The 22,343-nt window shown below is 36.2% G+C and overlaps 1 protein-coding gene across 3 annotated transcripts in view; it reads left to right on the forward strand.

Annotated features, from left to right (window-relative positions):
• Nucleotides 1–22,343, forward strand: part of sm (heterogeneous nuclear ribonucleoprotein L) — a 528,618-nt gene that overhangs the window by 411,780 nt on the left and 94,495 nt on the right. For all 3 annotated transcript variants that reach the window (XM_069821469.1, XM_069821470.1, XM_069821471.1), the window contains exon 6: nucleotides 2,435–2,498. In XM_069821469.1, coding sequence (XP_069677570.1) covers nucleotides 2,435–2,498 — 64 coding nt within the window. The remainder of the gene's footprint in view (nucleotides 1–2,434; nucleotides 2,499–22,343) is intronic.

The raw sequence follows: 22,343 nt of genomic DNA on the forward strand, positions 1-22,343 counted from the left end.
CAACAAAGGAAGGTTTTAAGGAAAAACTATAGATTTTAATGAGGGTTTATAATGTGTTTCAATCAGGGTTGGTTCATGTCAGTGTCTTCATTCTCTGTCTCCTCGTCCTTCCGCGCTTCTCTTTTGTTACCAGATCTTCCAGATGAGGGAGTGTGAATGACCAAAGAAATTGTGGGCACAGCGTGCAATCTTGCAATTTTTGTGTTAAAAATACTGGCTACTACAGTAGACATCCCTTCCGAACCATGTGAGGACACAACGTCCTGTCCAGGACATGGTGAAAGTTTCCCTCCTTCCAAACATAAATTCTAAAGACACCCTCGTACCGTCAAAAGAACAGTAGTGGTCAAAGCCCTCACTTAAACTAAGCTGTTGTCAAGCATTTTATATTACTTCCGTTGTATGAAGTGAAGCCTTCAGTGAATGAGGGATGGACTTTACTACTGCTCTGTTTGCTTAGTAAAAGATTTAACAGACCTATCGGTAAAGAAGAAAGTAAAATGCATTCCATATGATCTAAAAGTTCTTCAAAGTAATAAAAATGACCAATAAATTCCGAAAAAAAAAAATATAAAAATGACCTATTAGTTCAAAAACGTAAAAAAATGCAATATAAGAAATTATTTTTACGTTGATATTAACATAGAACCATATTAATAGGCATCGTCCTAATGTGAAAAGTAAGAAGATGACTTTTCATCAACATCCACGCCCTAGTGATAACACTGCTGGTATTCGCCTCTCTAGCGGTGACTAATATGACTAATATAATCTGGTAGTATGAGATGGAAAAGTGCCTGTACTGTATCTTACTATATCTATACTGTATATGCAACGCCCTAAAGCAAAAAAAAAAAAAAAAAAAAAAAAAAAAAAAAAAAAAAAAAAAAAAAAAAAAAAAGTAGACGAGAGCAGGACCAACTCAGACATAACGTTAATTGTTGTTTTTTATTATGAAAGTGTATGAACCACTCAGTCTGTTTCAATTGGAATGCGGTTGGATGTTGCATAGGCCTTTTGGAACACCATTTACGATCAGTAATGCGCCGTAAGCGTCGAAATCTTTTGAATACCCATCTATTCGATTGTGCTTCGCAGTTGTGCTCGTCATGTGACTGCCGAAGCGGATAATTTGCGTAACAGGTGCAACTGGGAAGTTCTAGAACAGTGGTCGTCAGCACTCGCTGAAATGGGTAAAGTGTAAAGAGTGTAACGAAATATGCTGTCGTGCAGAAGGGATAGAGAGACAGCATACTCACAGAAGCACGCTAGTGTAATGTCTTATCCATGGGTAAGAGACACTAGCCAGAGCATGCACTGTGCCGATGACAGCTGTTCTAGAGCATCCTCCGTATGCTTCGAATATGTCACTGCGATTACGACCTTCTCCTAAATTGAAAGAGCCACTGAGCTTTAGAAATAGACCATTATAAAGCTGTAGAGCATTCAGAAGCTTAAAGCAGTGTCGCTGTGGATGACAGCTGTCGCCTTTCAGATGTGTGGCGACAGGTACGTGATACTGGAGGAGATTATTTTTATGAATTATATTAAATCAGTTTCTGTTAATTAAAAAGTATTGCCACTAATTTTCAAATGACCTATGTAGATACGTTGTTTCATGCATGTAAAATGGTTTGATTTTTCATAAATAAATACAACACCCGTGTAACGTAGTGGTTATCTAGCGAACTGCAGTGGATTCGCTGTCAGCAATTTCGTCGACGCTGAAGATAATTGCGATTTTGATAGTGTTGTTAATTACCGCAACCGAAGTTGACGGCATTATAGAAAACGGACATTTCATTTTGTATTTATTTTTCCAACTAAGTTTAATAATATATGAAGAGTCCACTGCAAGAATGATGGATGTAATTTGGAATACATTTCTCAGGAGAAGCCATTGAAAGTTTGAAATGCTTAGCGCTCAAAGCTTAACTGTGATTTTCCGATCATTACTGGACAGTGACTATCAGTGTTAATGCCATATGACTCTCTATGTACATTCTGTATGTCTTAAGCTATGCTTTGACAGTCTTGGTTCATTTTCGACAAAAAAGTGACATCCATCATTCTTGCAGCGGACTCTTCATATACGTAGGTATAAATATTATACGAAGGATAATGAAATTCCATCACTTCATGAGAGGCTTGAAACACTGGATATACAATATTGCTATAGCCATTGTGACCCTCCTTTATTTAGGAATTCGATACGCCTCCACGGCGTGGCGAGTAACGTAATTTCAGTGTATCTTATCATTCATCATCCATGGTGACAGAAGGTATTTCAATTGCCTGACCCATTTCTCCACCTTCCGTGCAGGTATGAATCTCCTCTTCCACTCCTGTCATGTGGAGATTAAAGAGTCTAACTCACAGTGTACTACATAAACCAGAGCTGTGTTGTGAATGTGTGCTTGATTCTCTGTTGCAGCCCACCAAGCTGAACGTGTACAAGAATGACTCTGAGAGCTGGGACTACACAACCCCCAACGTCGGTGAGTTCTAATAGTTTTACTGCTGTAAAACTTATCACTCGGCCTGTAGGACGTCTGTTTCATTCGTATCTATGATCCGACTGGATATTACCCCTTGAAATAATTACGGGTGGGAGGGGGGAGGGATCGAGATTGTTTTTATGAAATGTGTGCAAGAGTAAAAGAATGGAACTAAATTTATACTGTTTCAAATGGAGTTATTGACCTGTGCATTGGTAAGAAAAGGATAGAAGATCGATCTGCACATGTCGGGGAATTGTCGCTTGTCGCTTTTATGTATTCAATTCACAGTTACCGAATAGCTTGCTATGAATTTTTATATGCAGTTAGGTACGAAACGTGTGGATAGTTCCAAAATATCAAGGACATTATTGTTTATATGATTTCTCAGAAATGACAGGAACTTAAAGTAGGAAATACATAAGGCAAACTCGACTAATTTCGCAGTATTAAGGTTTTCTGCCTATAGTTATGCCCGAAAATGCTTCAAAAGACTTCCTTTATGCGGTAGTTAATCATTAGACATCATTTTATTAGTTGGTATAAAAATTTAATTTCTATGTGTATCTCAACAGGGAAATAGTTCCATTTAAAACATGAGATGATATGTGTGTGTTTCAGGAACTCGTGTAACTTCGCAGTACTGCTCGGGCAATTTTGCAGTAACATTTGTGCAATTTTCAAGGATACACTTTTTAGTTCAAAACATGTTTTAATGTAATCTAAACATCAGTACATGTTTACACACATGAACTGAACACACATTAACACACTAGGCAATAAATATAGAACTGGGCTTCAATTATTAACACTAATGACAGGAAAATGCTTGATATTAATTGTAAATTAATAAATTTATCTACCATATCTGCAGTAAAAATTATGCCAAAGATAGAAAAAAACATTATGAGAATTATTTAGGCCTAATCCGAATTCGCTTCCGAGCATAAGCGGCATATGAACTGCACACAATAAGAGTTTAGTCATTGACATGTCTAATGGAACCAACACTCACACGTCAGACAGTGAACCCATGTTTATCCTTATCAACCTCATATCTCCCACCACAAGATGAGCATATGTTGTCTTCTTTAACCTTTTTCGCTAGTCTAAGCATACTTTTAGGCACACACCGTTTCCTGGTTGCAGGAGGAGTTGTTTCAACAAGGGCTTCATCTTCTCTGGGTCTCTCTTGAGATGTAGTAGCTCTTATCTCCTGTTCCAACCCAATGTCCGCAAAAATATTCGGGAAAGTAATTGATTAACAAGGACTTCATTTTTCTCTGGGGTGTTGTTGAGATGTAGTAGCTCTTATCTCCTGTTGCAACCCAATGTCCTCAAAAACTCTCGGAGAAGTTGCTCCATGTGTCCTCTACCTCCACGATTGTATCGCTCTTGGAAGAGGTAAGTTTACTTCCTTCTGAGTAGGCCTATGTTCACAGTTGTGTTCTTGGTCTACCGCAGGGAACGTTATTTCTATCTCAGACGCCAATCCATCCCTGGAAGCTTCGTGGACTTTGGGGACTATCAACATATTTTCCGAAATAGCATCTCTATTCTTTGGAAAAATCCCTGTTTTTGAGAATCCACTGATAATAGTTACTGGAATGACTGATTCATCCATGTACTTCCAGAAGAGATGAAAAATGTCCTCTCTCGTAGGCTTGTATCCACATGTTTTGAGGAAGTGTCTTACATTCCTTTTCCAACTCATTTTCAGGAATCCGAACAACAATACATCCAATGGTTGTAAAATGTGAGTGCAATGGGATGGAAACTTTGCAAATATAATTTTTCTTTACGAAATTGTAGAGCATCTGGAGAGGCATGACTTGAATGCGAGTCCATAAGCAACAACACTGGCCGTGTTGGAGGAATGTGGTTGACTAAATGTTTCAAGAAGTCCAGAAATATTTCTGAATTTATCCGGCTATTCTTAGAAACGGCCACCTGACTTAAGGGAGGTGCATTTTTTCTCAAGTTTTCGGTTACCCGAACACTCTTGAATATGAACAAAGGGGGAATGTTCTGTCCTAACGCATTCACCGCTAGCAAGATATTTGTTGGTTCTCCTTTCTCTGCTATTGAAGATGGACAGACTTTGCTCCTTTTGGGGACACAATCTATTAGGTTTGGTAACCAATGGAAACCCTGTTTCGTCTAAATTACAAATGAGATTAGGCTTGTTACTCAGTTCTGCCTTCTCATACATACTTCCTAGCACATCATAAAAATCCTTCAAATTGAGCGAGTTGAGGCTGCTGCTCTATAGTAGGACAGATTTTCTGGCTGTCTCATACTTAGCCCATAGCGCTTCTTAAAGGAAGTTAGAATCTGCGTGCCACTCGAACTGTCTGCCGGCAACTAGCAGAAATTAGTTTAGAAATTGAGTACCGGCAAAAACATATTACGAACAAACCAAATTAGATAAAACAACACGCAAGGGTTCAAATTAATGACAAGAGTGTAGAGAATTTATTAATCATAGTGTGATACTTACAGTTCTGAATATCTCGACGATAAAACGTCCAGAAACACACCACTGCAAATTCACTCACGCTATCACAGGAAACACACACCTACTAAACAGACAGTTGTATAACTTTCGCCAGAATGCGTTGCATTAGGATCTTCTTGCATGAAACATTCCCCAAAGATTTCTGCCATTTATCCGTATTTATTGTAAGCTGAAACGAACACGGATAACTCCGCAATTAATTCATATATAAGATACTGCGAAATAAGCCGAGTTTACCTTATATTTCTTTTGACCATATTTCATTTTGTGTCGGATAGAAAAAGGGCTATTGCCAGTTAGGTTCAGTTTTGTTTTTTCATCGGTCTTTTAACGACACTATAATCTACGCGGTTATCTTGCGTCGAAGGATTTGGTGATATAGACATATAGCGAGAATTCGCCATGGGATTACCTGACATTCTCCTTAGAGTTGGGAAAAACCCAACCGTCAGTTATCTAAGTAGTATTCAAACCCAGCTGAAGCCGTCTCGGAACACGAGTTGCGTTGGCTAACACGTGGACCACACCGATGATGCGGTTTAATGTCGATTGTCCCAAGTGAAATATTTACGAGAACAATTGAAATAATTCAAACAAAAGCTGTTCACACTTGTTAACCACCATTTCTTCAACTCTGTAGCATTATTTTTACACAAGGGTTAGATTTGATAATAAATTAATGTTCGAGATCTTCATTTGGCACAATGCATTATGCAGATTATGTATAGTATACTGAAATCGGTATCGTAAGGGTCTTCCTCTTTTTCATCGATGCATCCAATCCTTTCTTTCCATATAACCGAAGTTGGAAACGACAACCCAATTTCTAACCTATTCCACCCGGGGACTCTACTGCTTTCTGGGTTCTCAATTATGTATGCTTACGGGTACAACGCTGTCAACGTGAAAGACGTGCTCTGCTTTGTTGGACCATTTCATTTGCGTGTATCATTGGTAGTAGTATAGTAAAGTAAAAGTGGTCATGCAATTGAATAGGACTAATGCCGAAGGCATACAGCTCTAAGTTCGCAAAATATAGTTTTCTTTACTTATAATCAGGAAGCGCATTTTCGTTCCCAAACAAGTTAGGAAAGTTATCGGTTAGTATATCCTGGAGTTTCAGGGTTCAGATTCTAACCTTAAATGCTTATGTCAGGACGCTACGAAAGGTAAAACTTAGTTCCGTCCATAATAATAATAATAATAATAATAATAATAATAATAATAATAATAATAATAATAATAATAATAATAATAATGAAGCATGACAACTGTAAGTGGGATTGTTACTAAATTGAAATGGTTTGTTTAGTTACTTTTTAACCACATAAACGCACTAGCATTGCGAAACTAGCGCTCTACAAAATATTAGTGCTACATATGACAGGAAATATAATTAGATCGACGATAATACTGAACTAGTATATATAATATATATTATGGAACATAATAGTAATCATTATATACATTAACTGTATTTATATACTATAAATACAATATATACAATTCATTCATTTAACAAAATCAGCTCCGTTACGGTAAACAAAAATATATATTTTGAGATTATGAAATTCATATCTTTTACTATAACTGTCAGTAAAAAATTTGTGTAAGCCAAGAAAATGTTCTCCTATGTCACAAGACGTTACAGTGACACAATATAACAACAAAAATCAATATACCAATTAACAATATTTACATTTTACACACTATATATAAAATACAGATTAAAATGAAATACAACATAACATAGATTGAGAAATTAAAATAATATTAACACAGAAGTCTGAATGAAAATGCAACTTACTCAGTTTTAGAATCAGATCACAGTGTAGTCGTAACTTGTTTTACATAAACCACATTGACGATGGAGCGCCTATGTTGTTCTATGATTCATAGTCTATGCATACCTGCTTACAACACTATCCTGCTTATGCATCCATGACTAACGAGCCATGTTATGCATCGACGTGACGTAATAGATGTACCAGAAGAAACTACTCGATCCCCTGTACGTTTGGGAACAAAAATGCGCTGCCTGCTTATAATCATGCTTAGGATCCGGGACACTTTCGCAAGTAATGTACGCACAGCTTGACTATAGAGTTCCTTGAACATTGTAGACAGACATACTGTGAATGGAAACAACGACGTCAGTGTGCTGCGTTATATTCTACTGTTAATAGTACAATCTAGTGACGGTGGAAAATGAAGTAGGATACGTGCTGTACCCCACAAGTTTTCATGTCCCTCGGCGACGATGAATACGTTAGCGTTACAATGAACAACCGTGAAAAAATTGTTCACTATGAATTGAAAATGCACTGTGATGGCCTGAGTTTGTTTCGTAGGGAGAGACTGAAGAATATTGTACCTCTGATCACGAACCGGATTGTACACTAACGCACAGGTAAACAAAAGTCAAAGCGCCACCTCACTCCATCTGTACTCCGTTGCACTGTAACTTCATTTCATTCTTAAGTTGTGTCGGATCCTAAGCCTGCTTATGATATATTATGACTGGCTACACAGCTATGTACGCTGTCATAGCTGCGTTGCGAAGTGTTTGATTGTCGGCTGTGTTTTGAAAACGTCGCTGTGTATGAACATGAGCAGTGGACCATTGGACAGATTTCTGTCATGCCAGATGTAGAACTTAGATTGCAACAATTACTTTCACAACTTTTCAGTAATTTGAATACGTAGGTACTTATTGTGAATATGAGCAATGCATTAATTGAAGTTGGGAAATTCTTATCCATGCTTGTGAAATAGAGCCCTAGAAGAGTACCTGAACTAGAACTGTGGAATAATTCGTGGACGAAGAATTAATTTGCATATACCATACTAGGATTCTAGAGTATTCTCACTCAATTTTAGCTTAAGTTTAATAAAAAGAAGAAAGAAAGAAGGAAATAGTATTTGCACATTTCGGTACCAATCACGACTCTTTCTTTTGAATAAACCGTACAATTCAATACCCTCTCTTGCCTTTAACTAGGTCTTCATAAGACATAAAGTATTCTAGAAATAAATCTCAAGCATATAGAGCTTCTCTGGCTTAATTAGTTGTAGCACCAGCACGTAGCAATATTATACAGAATAGTTTACTTGAGCGTGTTCTTCTCTACCATCTTCGTTAGTGCTAGTCTGAATTGGTGTTTGTCGTAGACTATTTCGTTTATATGACGTAATTCCATTTTCGACAAATGAGGTATAATGAAATTTTGAATTCCAACCAATCACAGTCGGTAATTTTTGCAGCTAGATTTATCGCTGTCAATTTATCGCATGGTCGTTCTTTTGTTTAGTCGTTGTCGCCAATTGTTTCCCAGTAAATTGATGATCATGAATACATAAGATGCAACTACACGGTTAAACTGTTCTTTCAACTTTAAAGCAATAAATGCAAGATTGATATTTAATATTAATTAATATATTTATGCAGTGAAGACGACGTTCAAAACGGCGCACCATGTAGACACAAAATCTTCATGCATCTTAATTGAACGTACATTTTAAACTTGATTCTTTCAATATTCTTCCCAGATTGCACGCATAGGCGATTGGAATATTGAACTGTGTAGATGCAGTTTTAGTTCCATTACACACTAAATCGAGAATGCGTTTGTCGAGCTATAAAAAATGCTTTCCTGTAGCACGAGTAACGGTCGAAATAAGGCACAGCTGACACTGGTCCTGCTCCCACAGGTAACTTAACCTATAATTGTAGCCTATAAAATTTATATTTTGTCAATTAAATTAAACAGTTAGTAGAAAGTCAGATGTTCAAATTTATGTAACAACATCGCATATCAAACCCAAAGATCAAACTGCCTTTTGTATGGAGTAATAAAATTCGTGTTTTAATTATCTATACAGAGATGGCTGCACTGTGTAGCAACATGTCTCGCTGTGAATACATAAGCATTGCTATACAATTCTTCATTTAATTAATGTATTAATCAGGTTACTGTAATTATATTATAAATTTGAAAATTAAACTATGATTTCAGCAGATAATGCAAATGTATTTATGTTATAATAATAATAATAATAATAATAATAATAATAATAATAATAATAATAGAAAAGTGCAGTACATGTAATTAACATTATTAAACCTTATTTCGCTTTTCGCAATTGGCATTACTGAATAATAACATCGAATTTCTTTATTGCAGTAATCGATATTCATCTATTTCAACTTCACAATGCCTGAATAGGTTAAGTATTCGTAAATATACAATTATTAACATTTTGTGATCGAATTTTAGGGCTATATTATTAACATTTTTATTTTATTCACGAAATAGTCCTAACAGATGTCACTCGAGGTCTGAGATTTCCCAGATAAATCTCAGATCTCTCGTAACATTACTACAGATAATTGTGCAGGACAGCGATAGCATGGCTTATTTTATCGGAAAGTTCAACACGACATTCCAATGGGCAGTCATAGTAGAACCCCTAGTTGAGAAACTCAATATTGTGCGTTGCTGGTGCCTCCCGGCAGCTGGCTGACAGCGGCTCCCTTCGTGCCCCTGGGGTCTGTTTTTGTTGTGTTTAATCGTGTGTTATGATTGTAAACACACGCCATGGGAGAGATGAGCGTTGCATATAATTGCTTTGTGTCTAATTCGCTACCTGCAGTAACAGATGGGATAATATTTATAACTCTGATACTGTAACCAGTTGATTGTGAAGGGTCGTAGTGTTCCCGAATGCTAATGCTTTTCGCATTAAAACAGTAAAACATGTTCGGTTCGGTTTTTGTGGTGCTGTTTTGAATCTTAAAATTAAGCACAGAAGAAAATAAACTATTAAAGAGCTCATGTCAGACCCAATGAGCGATATGAATGAAAAGCGCACCTCTTATGTTTGCAGAGAGTACGTTCTACAATGTGAGATAATTACAGCTCCTGAAGTCTGTTCACAGTACTTTTAATCCTGATGTCATTACAATAAATTGTGTTCATTCGCAAGCGACGGCGGGATACCGGTACTATAGACGTGGACAAATTATTAGACTAAAACGTTTTTCTTGGATACATAATATAATTCGTCATATCAACTGTCAGTATAATTCACAGTCTCTCTATTGTTATGATTGTTTAATCTTCTGGTATTTATGGTTCCAGTGGTTAAGTATATCTTGTCTGGCTGTGTTGGTACTACTGGTGTTTTAATTGTATACTGCAGAAGATATTAAACAGTCTGTTCTCCCATGGCCTGCAAGAAGACCGGACACGAACGAAATTGAAAATCCGTGATCTATGCTGTAGAAGAAAGTGAACAAAAAGAGGCTTCCAACAAAACCTGGACTCATTTAAGCACTGATGCTTATATTCAAAGGAAGTGTCAAACTTTGGTTTCCAGCATCCCTGACAAAATCTGTGTGTTAATAAAAAATAAGGGAATGTTCACAAAATATTAGTAACCTACAGACTCAATTTTCTGTTCATTATTTCTGCCGATAAATACAGCTTTGTTGCAGATATAATTAATTTAGTCTAATAATTTGTCCACGTCTGATGCCGTGTGGCAGTAAAAGTAATGCGTCACTGAAATGACCCACAAGCAGACCACTGTAATGTTATTATACAGAAACTAATTCTAAATTAATGAAGTTAATATTACCTAAAGTAACGGCCATTGACAGATATTGGCATGATGCCTTCTAAGCCTGTGTCATATTCGCTTCACTTTTGAAAGCTTTCTTGGTCTTCTTTATTTTTGTACCGGAAGGATTAGATACTGATTTCCCATGCTGTACAACGCCACTCAAACAAATCAACTTCCTGTTGCAGAAGGCACTATACCACGAATTCAGTTCTTAAACTGAAAGAATATACATTTAGACCAGCGGTGACCAAACTGGGTATCGTGATTACATCGTGTAATCAAAGACATTCGTACTAGTAAGGGGAGTTTCCTGTACATTACTCTGTCTCGCCCACGTACTGATGGTAAGCAGTGTCAGTACCATGTCGCTCTACAAACCCTCTGTCTCTACGAGCAGGAACATAAGGTTTCGTAAAGAATGGGGAGAGGAATTTATTCGCTATTCTTTCGGAGAAAAATGTAATATGTTGCTTTGATCAACAGTTCAATTAGTAGTACCGGTACTATATAGAAGCGATATTACAGAGCATTACGCGGAATACACAGGCATAACAGGTATTATTATTATTATTATTATTTATCAAGAAGTGTTACCATAATTCTTATATACGTGCTTCAATATATAGGCCTACATCTTTCCTTGAATGATAAAATAATTACTTCGCTGTATCTCTATTTTAATTTCTTTTTATCTTTTGATGACTATTACCAGCTATTTACTAGCTATTGATTTAATAATAATAATAATAATAATAATAATAATAATAATAATAATATAAATATAGAGAAACTGACTGAATATTACGTGCTAGTGTAGTAATGAAATGAGCTATTAAACTCCAAGAACTGAAATCAGCCTTCATAGATCGTGAGGAAGAGAAAGATGACATAAATTAATGCAAGAAAGCCAGCTATCTAGTGGCGAACGAAATAGCTCGTTCTCTTAAGGAGATTTTTATAAAAGCGTAATGATCAAGGTGGCTGAAATAATTTGTCCAATGAAAGTTGTTAATTAATTTTAAAAAACTGTGCATTTTTCGATTAAATATCCAGAAGAGAATTCAGGAAAATTTTGATTGTGTTCATTGACGAATATTAAAAAAAAAAAGCAAGAAAAGTGTGTATATTTTTTATTGGTTCTTGATGACAGTAGTGACATCACTGATACAGCAAAGCTTACTATTTTTATTCGCGGGGTTGATGAAGAAATCAATGTTTGTGCACGAACAACCACTGATTGTAGTTTTCTTGCCATATACCTCTCCTTTGTATCCTTACTTCTTAGACTGTCTCACGCGTGTAATCACTGCCGTTCGAGTTTTGGTCACCGCTTATTTAGACTGCTTTCACACTAGCTCTCGCGAGCTGGCGCGCGCCAACTGCTCAGCAGAGCCGCTCTTGTGAGCCGCTGCAGTTATAGGTCGCGGCAGGGATTTTGGCAGATGGATTTTCTTACTGTGTTCTGGAGACCGAGTTCCTCACCGCTGCAAGATCGGCTGTTACCTCTGTCGCAGTGGAATGGGTAGGACATAAGAGTAAACATGCACGCCCGAGCATTTGTGCACTCTGGACAGTCACCTCCAAAAGCTAAACAAATAATACAGTAGTCTATATGTGTCTTTGGTATTCCCAAGAAACTTGTTCGATTAATTAAAATGTGTCTCAATGAAACTTACAGCAGAGTCCGTATAGGCCAGTTTCTATCTTATGCTTTTCCAATTCACTGCGGGCTAAAGCAAGGGGATGCACTATCACCTTTACTTTTTAACTTCGCTCTAGGTTATGCCATTAGGAAAGTTCAGGATAACAGAGAGGGTTTGGAATTGAACGGGTTACATCAGCTTTTTGTCTATGCGGATGACGTGAATATGTTAGGAAAACTCCACAAACGATTAAGGAAAACACGGAAATTTTACTTGAAGCAAATAAAGCTATAGGTTTGGTAGTAAATCCCGAAAAGACAAAGTATATGATTATGACTCGTGACCAGAATATTGTACGAAATGGAAATATAATGTTATATATATGGAAATATATATGTAGATGGAAATATGTTAATCCTTAGTGAATAGATAAGACTGAGTTTTACGAAATACGAACATTAAGGGATGGAAAATGGGAAGCAGTAATGATCAAAATAATTATACCGATTTATTTTTTTTAACCAGCAGACGTGCAGCTTTTAAATTTAAAACAAAAATTCACTCATAAAATTGGGTTAGACTATTCATCTCATCTCTCAGAATTGTTTCTAAAATGTATAAGGAAAGTAAAAAAATTCAATTTCATGTAGACTACTCCCTTGAAATAACTTCAGTTTTTTTACTTCCGAGCAGAGAGGAGAGAGAAAGAAGTCGACGATTTTAAAAATTCACTAAACTATATTTAGCTAGAGACGTAAAATTTAAAATGAAGGTTACTCTCTACAATATTGGTTAAACATTCTTAGATTTCTTAAATACCATATCCTAAGGTCCTGATGAAAAGGCAGAAGGGAGTGAGAAATCTCATGTCATCCGATCTCTATGAAAGTCGATATCTGGGGATCTTTGCGATCACAGAATACGAATAAGGTATTATTTAGTCCGACTTTGTCCCTAAAGTGGTGGAGTGGGACAAAAATGGGTGAAAAATTAAATTAGATATCTTAGGGGTTTTCGAGACGAAAATTACGAATAATACAATTTGTGCTAATTCAATATGGCAGTTTCAGTACTATGAATTATATTTTAAAAAATTAAACATCGGATATCGCACACGTAACACATGTACAGGATTTAAGGGGGTATGTAACACCTTTTGATAGTAGGCCTATACATTTAGTAAAATCCAAAGTGTAATTTCTACATATTCTGAATGAATGTTGTGCTGGAATTTAATATAGTCATCAGCCAATACCTCTAGATTAATAAACAACTTTTTAGAATCCATAAAATACAGTACTTATTGTGAATGGTAATTATATTTTTCAATTGGTGCAATTTGTGCAGGGAAAATTGGTTTCTCCGATATTTTGTACGATTTTGAATATTTTAAAATGCTTTCTTCTCTGTTCTATTCACAATGTGCGTGTGAAGAAATTATTGCCCTTGTAATATCCATTACAATCCTATTTATTATACTCTTACATAAATAAAACTTCCGCAGCATGCAATTTTACCCAATTACCCAAATTATATTTTGATTCTTAAGAAGAATCGTAATTTTATTAACTTGAATTGTCGCACCACCAGTAGACGATCCCTAGATTATTACTGGACAGATCTTGTATATTGATCTGGTAAGGGTAGGATTATATATATATATATATATATATATATATATATATATATGTGTGTGTGTGTGTGTGTGTGTGTGTGTGTATGTGTGTGTGTTTCATAGTAAGGATAATTATATGAGCTGCTGTTATGAAAATATGTAAGACTCAGAATGTTATCGCATCTCATTCTCGAAGCTTACACAAACAATAATGGCTCGCCTACTGGAAATGTCATCGAGGTCATCTGCATAAATCGGTGCCTCCGACTATACCTATGCAGGCTAGAAAACATTTGGACAGATAGCTTGGCAGCAGTTATCAGTGAAGTGTATTTTTGTATATTCAGGCTTGAACTATAAAAAAACTACACTTTTTAAAACTCTAGATTACTAATCAATCGTCTGACAGACTATTAGATTGGCAGCATTGCTAATTTAATATATTTTTGGTTGCGTGAGTTTTACTGTAGTACCTTGCTCAGTCTACATAAAAAGCTGTCACTGTGATTGTTGAAAATGGATGAATTGTTCATAAGGTTATCAGTGCGGCGTTGTTTGACAGACGAGTGGTTGGTCATTTCTACCACACACAGTATTGCGAGATCTCTTACCTCCGTATAATACCTCGTGTGCTTGCACTCGGATCCTCATCCACTATTTGCAAAATAGCTTCTTCTGCCTTCAAACTTCATTCGATCACTGTGGTCCTGGGTTTTCTAGCCGTGGAACTACACTTCCTGTATCTCGTACCCTCTGAGACACCGCGGTGAAAAAAAAAACTCGGGTTTGGAACATGTCTGTTAGGAAATTTAGTCCTATACAGGCGTTGTGCTTTTCCATACTCTTGACGCAAAAAAGCCATAATCTGAACCACTGATTATAATCTGTAATAATAATTATTATTTATTACCGTCTTGTACTTGCACTACTCTTGTTCACGTTGCTCACGTTACTGCTAGTCTGCTATAATTAAACTAATTCATTGTACATCGGTTGTTGGTTACACTGATGCGGGGCTTGAGGGTAATAGAGGGGAATGCTACGTTATCACTAGACATCGGATTTTTAGGCACTAAAAATTGCAGTTTTAGGCGCCTAAAATAAGCTCAACATTTGTAAAATTAGGCTCTATTTTAATGAAAATAGGCATTTTAGGCACATCAAGGTATCATACTTATTTCTTTCACTGAAATTTTTAGTTATACACTAAAATACGCACAAAAAAGTATGTTTAAACATTAAAAAAGAATACTATATTATATTTATAAACAGAGCTGCACAAATTTAATATATTGAAACTAATGAAATAATGATTATTGATATCAAGATTACTCATTTTAAGTTATAGAAATTCAGTTCCATGCTCAGACTTTATTATAATTATCTGCACAGTACACCACCAGAATTTTTTCTAAATTCTCCACAGTTAACCTTTGCCTTTTGTCACTGAGAATCATTTTGAAAGCAGAAAAACTTCTTTCAACCGAAACTGATGTGAGAGGCGCAAATTTTAAATTAGGTACAATAGAAACATCAATACTTACTGGAACATTTACACTTTCCCCCGATATCGCTCTTGATACTTTTTCCAACAATGAAAATCCTACATTCTTATTTAATACGTTGTCCCACTTATTTTTAACTTTTTTCCCAGTTTCGCCCAAAGCAGAATGTAAACAGTAGGAAACTAAACCTAAACCATCCCACCCCAACAAGATTCTAATTATATTAGGTCTAATAATTAAAAATATTATAGATATTACAAATATTACTTATATAAAATAAATAATTGATGGGATATAAATATTATTAGTAGTAATATTAAACCTTTAGTGTATAAATAATAGTAACAGTAATGTTCACTTGAGCTTCCTTTACTATTGCTATTTGGCTACAAAGAGATTGTTTTTCACTTTCTAATTGTTCAATGCTTGCAGGTATGAAAGAAAAGTTTGATGTTATGTAGGCAATATCGTTTTTCACTCGTGAGTCATTCAGACAATCTTTCACTGCTTTCACACACGCTGCACTATCAGTTTCAGGTAATTTATCAATAACTGTGACCACTTCTTTAAAATACTTAGAATAATACACCACTGACTGAATCCAGGTTCCCCATCGTGTAACAACCGGCTGAGGTGGGAGTGGGATATCTGGAAAGTTCTCTCTGAATATTGAAATCCTGGATGGGGCTTTACAAAAACATTTTTTTGTGTTAGAAATAAACGAATTGACAAGAGGAAATTCATTCCGGATTGTTTCAGAAACCCTGTGAAGGCCATGTGCTAGACAGGTTACATGCGTGAGGTTAGGATAAAATGTTTTAAGAAGTGGAGCTGCAGCAACCATGTATGAGGCAGCATCAGTACAAAACAACAGAACTTTAGAATCGTCTATATTACCTGAGTATAAAGACTGTAGGCCTTTATTTACAAAATAAGCAATGGCTTGGCTATTCACTTTCGAAAGTTCCTTAACACATATGAGGTGTGGAATCGAAGGTCCATCAGGACTAAGTTTTTCTACTACCATATTTGCTATATACCTATTCATAGGATCTGAGGTTTCATCCACAGAGACCCATATGTAAGAATCACCTATATCCTCCTGAATGGAAGCTAAAGTTTCATTGTATATTCTAAATAATTTTTTCTTAGGGTAGACTCAGATGGGATATTTTGTTTGCAGTATTTTTGTAAAAACTGTCTTAAAACCGGGTTTTCAATTGCATTCCAGGGAATGTTAGCAGCAACAAACGCTCTGGTTAAATCAGCATAGAAATTGCTGCTGAGATTGGATGAAGTAGGCTGTGTTAGTAAAGTTTGTTGCAGTTGATTTTTCTGCTGAGCTTTTAGCCTTATGAGCCGCTCCTTGCACATGCTGCTTTAGGTGGCGCTTCTTTTCTTGCGAAATCTAAAAATGTAAAGTAAACTGAATTAAAATAAAATCCTAATTGTTGTATTGCCGTATTTCTATCACAAAGTTAGTGGGTTCGAAGAATCAAAATTTTAATGACCTGCAAATACTTTAACTATCGGAATTTAAAATGTTAAAGTGTAGTGGTCTTAAAAAGAATTATACCTCAGGATAGCTCAGTCAATGTATAAATATTATAGGCCTACTCATTAAAATTAATAGAATTTATATATTTCAACTATTGTTACATACCTGTTTGCTACAAATCTTGCAGAATATTATTTTTCCATCATAAGTGAATTCTGAATATTCTCTTAGCCATTGCCGGATCAATGTAGTTTTTGCACTTATATTTTTCGGCATTATCGCGTTAAACTTCACAGGAAAACGTCCTACCGCTCAAAACTTCTCAACACAAATAAGATGAGGGAAAGAGAAACTGTTAACGAGCATTCAAATGAACCGTTGTTATTGAGATTCAATTGCACAAAAATACAAAGTTCCACTTATTGTTGCATTTCCTGGTAGTGTTAACACTAGGAGGGCCATTCTTTTAAATATTTTGTAACGGTTTACCCTACTAATTCGCAGTTTTACGACTTTTCATAAATATTTCAAAAACACTCTTTCTCCAAAAATTGTGATTTTATGACACTCTGAAGGGCAGTACAGCTAATCGGTTTCAGACCGAAAACAGTCATTTTTATAGTATAGTATATCTCTGAATCGGTAGCAGCACATGTTGTAATTGTTGCCTGCTTCAAAACTAAGGTTGGTTCTTTGTCGGCATATATGCCTCCAAACATGTTAAATTCGGTGAAATCTATTGCGAGTGTTGTGAGATTCAAAACATTTTGTTTCCTTTATCAATGGTTTCATGGCCGGTGTGAAGCAAACTTTCCACTTTTTAAATGCCTTAAATTTCGCAGTGAATGCATGTATAAATTATAAAAAGTAAGAGTAAAATGCGAAACTTTACAGTGAGTTAGGCATTTTTAGGCGAATATTAACAAATTAGGCTCTAATAACCGTTTTAGGGCATTTTAGGGCACTATAAAACTCTTTGAATACCTTTCAATTTCCATGAAACACAAATATTAATAATTATTTTTACTTTTCTCCTAAAGAAACAAAATAGGCATTTGGCCTAGAATCCGATGTCTGGTTATCACGTACAGCTCACGCGGAAGACCTGAAAGCCTGCTCTACGTCACTTGAGAGGAGAGAGAATAGAGTGAAAACTGCAAACACGTGCACTGAACATAGAATTGTAAACATTGGCCTATCAACTTGAGCTGCTAGTCCGAATCCTCAAGTTCTGCTATTCCGTTCATTTCATTGTCACAGTTGGAACCACTATTATCGTCATCACTGATACCACCGAGATTTATGATACTGGAGTTTGTGATATCATCGAACAATAACTTGTGCTTCGTAAGTATATAAACACACAATTTTTTCAAATGTTAAATTTTCACAAAGAGAATGGCACTTTCAAGATTGGCGTCTACGGAATATTTGACAAACGAGGGTTTGTGCATTTGTATGAGTTGGTATGATGTTGGTTTCAACAAATCACTGTAGGGAATGGCCTTTTTTCAAGCCATTCCTTTATTACAGTTGAATTTTAATTGAAGGCTCTATTTAAATTAACATTACGGTAAGGAGTGTTATCAAATACAACAGAATGCGGGGTCAAATTTGGAATCAAGTTCTCTCGAATCCATTTCTCATAATTAACTTGGATCATTTGAGTGTGGTAATCCCCAGATCTCTTCTGAGATTCAAAATTAGTAGGTTATTAGAAACGAACCGCAGCTCACGTGTATTATTACTTGTAGCAGGCGCTGTGAGATACAAAATATTTAAGGAGTGGACTTTCAAAACGCAGTTTTGTGCATTATTTATTTTGAAGGAAAATTAAAAAAAAAAAGAAAAGAAAAGAAAAAGAAACGCTGTATAGGAAAATGAAAAATCTCGAAACTAACTTCATACCTACGTAACTGCAGAAATTACTGGATTTTGATGCGAAAATTATATTTATAATGTGGAAACATCATAGGCATATTAAAGCAATTTATGTGATTTTGAACAAACTGATTTTTTTTTAATCTACTCCTTATTTCTTCTCTCAGCTCGATAATTAGAAATAATCTCAAGTGATGTATCCTCTTTTGCCTGATATCGTAATTTTTAACTAATAGCGACGTACTTGTTTTTCGTTTCTCCCAACAATATCCCAGTTTTTAGCATAGTTCTAACATTAATATTGCCCTATGAAAGCCAATTGCGTCTTTCAGTTTCATCCTAAATGCAGTGACTGTTGCAACACGTTTCTCAGTTATGTAAATTCGTTACTGCCCAAATATTGAAATAGCATTTTCAAGAACTGCACATATTTGCCGTGACGTAAATTATGGTTGACAACTACGAACACTACACACTGTCCTTCGCAGTACACCGAAAATACTAGTTTCAAATTATTATTCTCTTCTTATACGGCGTTTCTAAAAACGTACCGTTGCCACTCTCAATTTTCCTCGTTTCTGCAACATGTTTTCATACTGCTACAAGACACGCCTGTAGCCATTATCACTCGCTTTTGAACTATGTATAGAGGAATTTCATTTCCTTCAGAAGCTCCTTTGGATGTAAACACCAATACATAATTATAACTTCTTTGGTTTCACTATGAAACTTCTCGTTTAATTTTGAAATGACTGCTGGAGCCATTTCCTTAACTACAATTGCAAATTACTTAAATTCTATATACACAATTTAAATAGGCCTACATACACACTTATAAATGCATCCACTGAATATTAAAAAAAAAATTCCGTAAAGTAACGCAAACAGATTCACTACAAGCACCTATCAGTGAGCGAACGACTTGCAAATGTTTTGCAAGTGGACTTTACTCCTGACCAGGAACCGGTACCTGTCTCTTAAATCTCAGGGGTCTCAAAGCTTTCAGATCTTTCGCGCGAGCTGTGCAATACTAATGGTTTAGTTACATGGAACGCGCAGATAAAATTTGAGCATTAATTTGTGAATAAACGGTTGATTTTATGGAAAAAAAAAGAAACGAAGACAAATTGTTCATCTTGTTAATATCTATCGCGACGATCATAGTAAACCTTAAAAGTTTAAAGAGATATGAACACATTGGCAACGAAACTTTCCACACAATTTATTTTTTATTGGTTGATATTTGCGTTGTAGAAAAATATTTCATAGAATTACTGGTTCTATTTTATACAAAGAACATTTGTCCACTCATACCACTAACACCCTGTATTTTGTTCTTACAAATGGCTTTTAAGGAAACCAGAGGTTCATTGCCGCCCTCACATAAGCCTGCCATCGGTCCCTATCCTGAGCAAGATTAGGCCTAATCCAGTCTCTGCCATCATATCCCACCTCTCTGAAATCCATTTTTATGTTATCCTCCAATCTATGCCTCGGGCTCCCCAAAGGTCTTTTTATTTTCCTCCGGCCTCCCAATTCTGTATATTGTGTTAACACTAAACCTTTACGTTGTGACCAAGATTTTTAACTACTCGAACTAAATTAAATTCAAACTTATATTGAAGTAACAACCTCGCTTTGACGCCATACGTTTGCATACATTACTGGTATCTAAACTGCTCTTTATTTTATCGTCCTTGGCAACCTAAACAACTTTATCCACAGCAGTGAATGGTTATTTATGCAACTTGGTGTAAAGTGGAACAAATCGCAATGTGTTTTGATTGTTTTATTGATTAAAATATATTTTTTTTCCAAATTGATATAACACATTACGACAGCTGTGTGTAATAACTGTTAACTTTCTTCCAAGTATGTTTTCACCTGTCCATCTGATGTCCTGTATAATTTCCATACTACTTTTAGGACTCCACTACGATGTAAAGTACGTACATTTCACGATTCACGGCGTAAACCCTTTGTTGTTGTTGTTGTTGTTGTTGTTGTTAATTCGTCCTTGTAAGATCTTACCTTTTTCTGTCATTTGCGGATTCACAACGAATTTTGTTTTACGTGAGGGGATGTCAGTCCGACTCCCAGCATGGAGAAAGAGTCCTCCATGTTTATATATCTCGTGGAAATGGAACCTGGGTGGGCCAGCTATACTATCGAGCACTGGGTTTTCATTTAGTCGCCTTTTACGACACTCATGAGTTACGTTGGAGGTATTCTTTTCCAAACCACCACGCGGTTATGAATACACGTCGGCGATAAAATGATATCTAACAAATTGTTTCGCTATTGCTGACACAAACTTGGCTGGCTGGCTTTACGAGGACTAGACCCTGGACGGGTTCGTACACTAGGCACGATTTGGTCCATTGTGTTTCCCTGTAATGAATGCCATGATCGTCCAAGTCCGATAAGTGGCCCGGGTGGCATTCCTGAATTCGTCGCTACCATGTGAGCCATCCTGCCTCAGCTCCTGATAGAACCAGGTCCCGTTTCGCGGACGAGTAGCCTGATAAGCCCCAGGGGCCCGGAATCCCAAGCCTCTTCCTATAGGTATCATCGAAAATCCGTACTACCCCGAGATATCACACCATCCTGTTTTTACTATTGCAGATGATGGATGAAATGAAGGGGGGGGGTGAAAAATGTTGGTATAGGAATACCCCGAGAGAAAGCGTCTGCGACGTCTGTTTTGTTCACTACAAATTCCATCGCGACCTGTCCGGGGATCGGACTCAGGCCCTCTGAATGGAACCAGCATGCTGGCACTTAAGCCACAGTCGCGGCATGACACAAACTTGGTACAGTACTAGTAACTTAAAAAATCCTTCAAAGACGAGGATTCTTGTCGAGACGTAGCCTTATTATTATTAAAACAAGTGAGAAACTTGAAATTGTAAATAATTGGCAGCAAATACTACAGACAGAAGCTGTTCTTTGACTCAAGGAGAATGTAAAATGAAGTACTATAAGAGTGGGTTAGATGATTTTAAATTCTCCTTGATCAAGGAGCAGCGAACTCGCTTCCTAGGCGAAGACATAGTGATCTGAATTCCAAAATGCTGAAAATTTCTCTTTGATCATGAGCACCACTTCGATTATCTCATGTAGCCTACTTCCAAAGATAATGAGTAATGATCCCTTGGCCGTGTTGGGGTTTATAGTTGACAGGAAAATTGGAATCGTTATGTGTGTTGTAGTTCATCATCTGAAGTATTGTGTTACCCTTTACAATCGATAAGAAGAGAAATAAGCTAGAATTCCTTGGATTCGAACTGAGTTGGTCTTTTTTTCCTGCATCACCGCTTCGTTCTACTGAAACATCAATAACACTCTGTATCCGATTTTGATTTACGTCCACGGGAGTTTTCTTCGTGTTGTGATGACATAGAACTTGGATTTGTATTATACGAAAATGAATATGAGGTTCTATGAACACTTCTTCAGGCAAGACAGTCATTTCTTTCAAGAGCTTTTATCTTATCTTCTCAACAGCGTTGATATATGTGAAGAGTAAGATTAACTTTTCAATCTGATTTTAAATTTAA

Source organism: Periplaneta americana, chromosome 3 (assembly GCF_040183065.1).
Source record: "Periplaneta americana isolate PAMFEO1 chromosome 3, P.americana_PAMFEO1_priV1, whole genome shotgun sequence".
Classification (NCBI taxonomy): Eukaryota; Metazoa; Arthropoda; class Insecta; order Blattodea; family Blattidae; genus Periplaneta; species Periplaneta americana.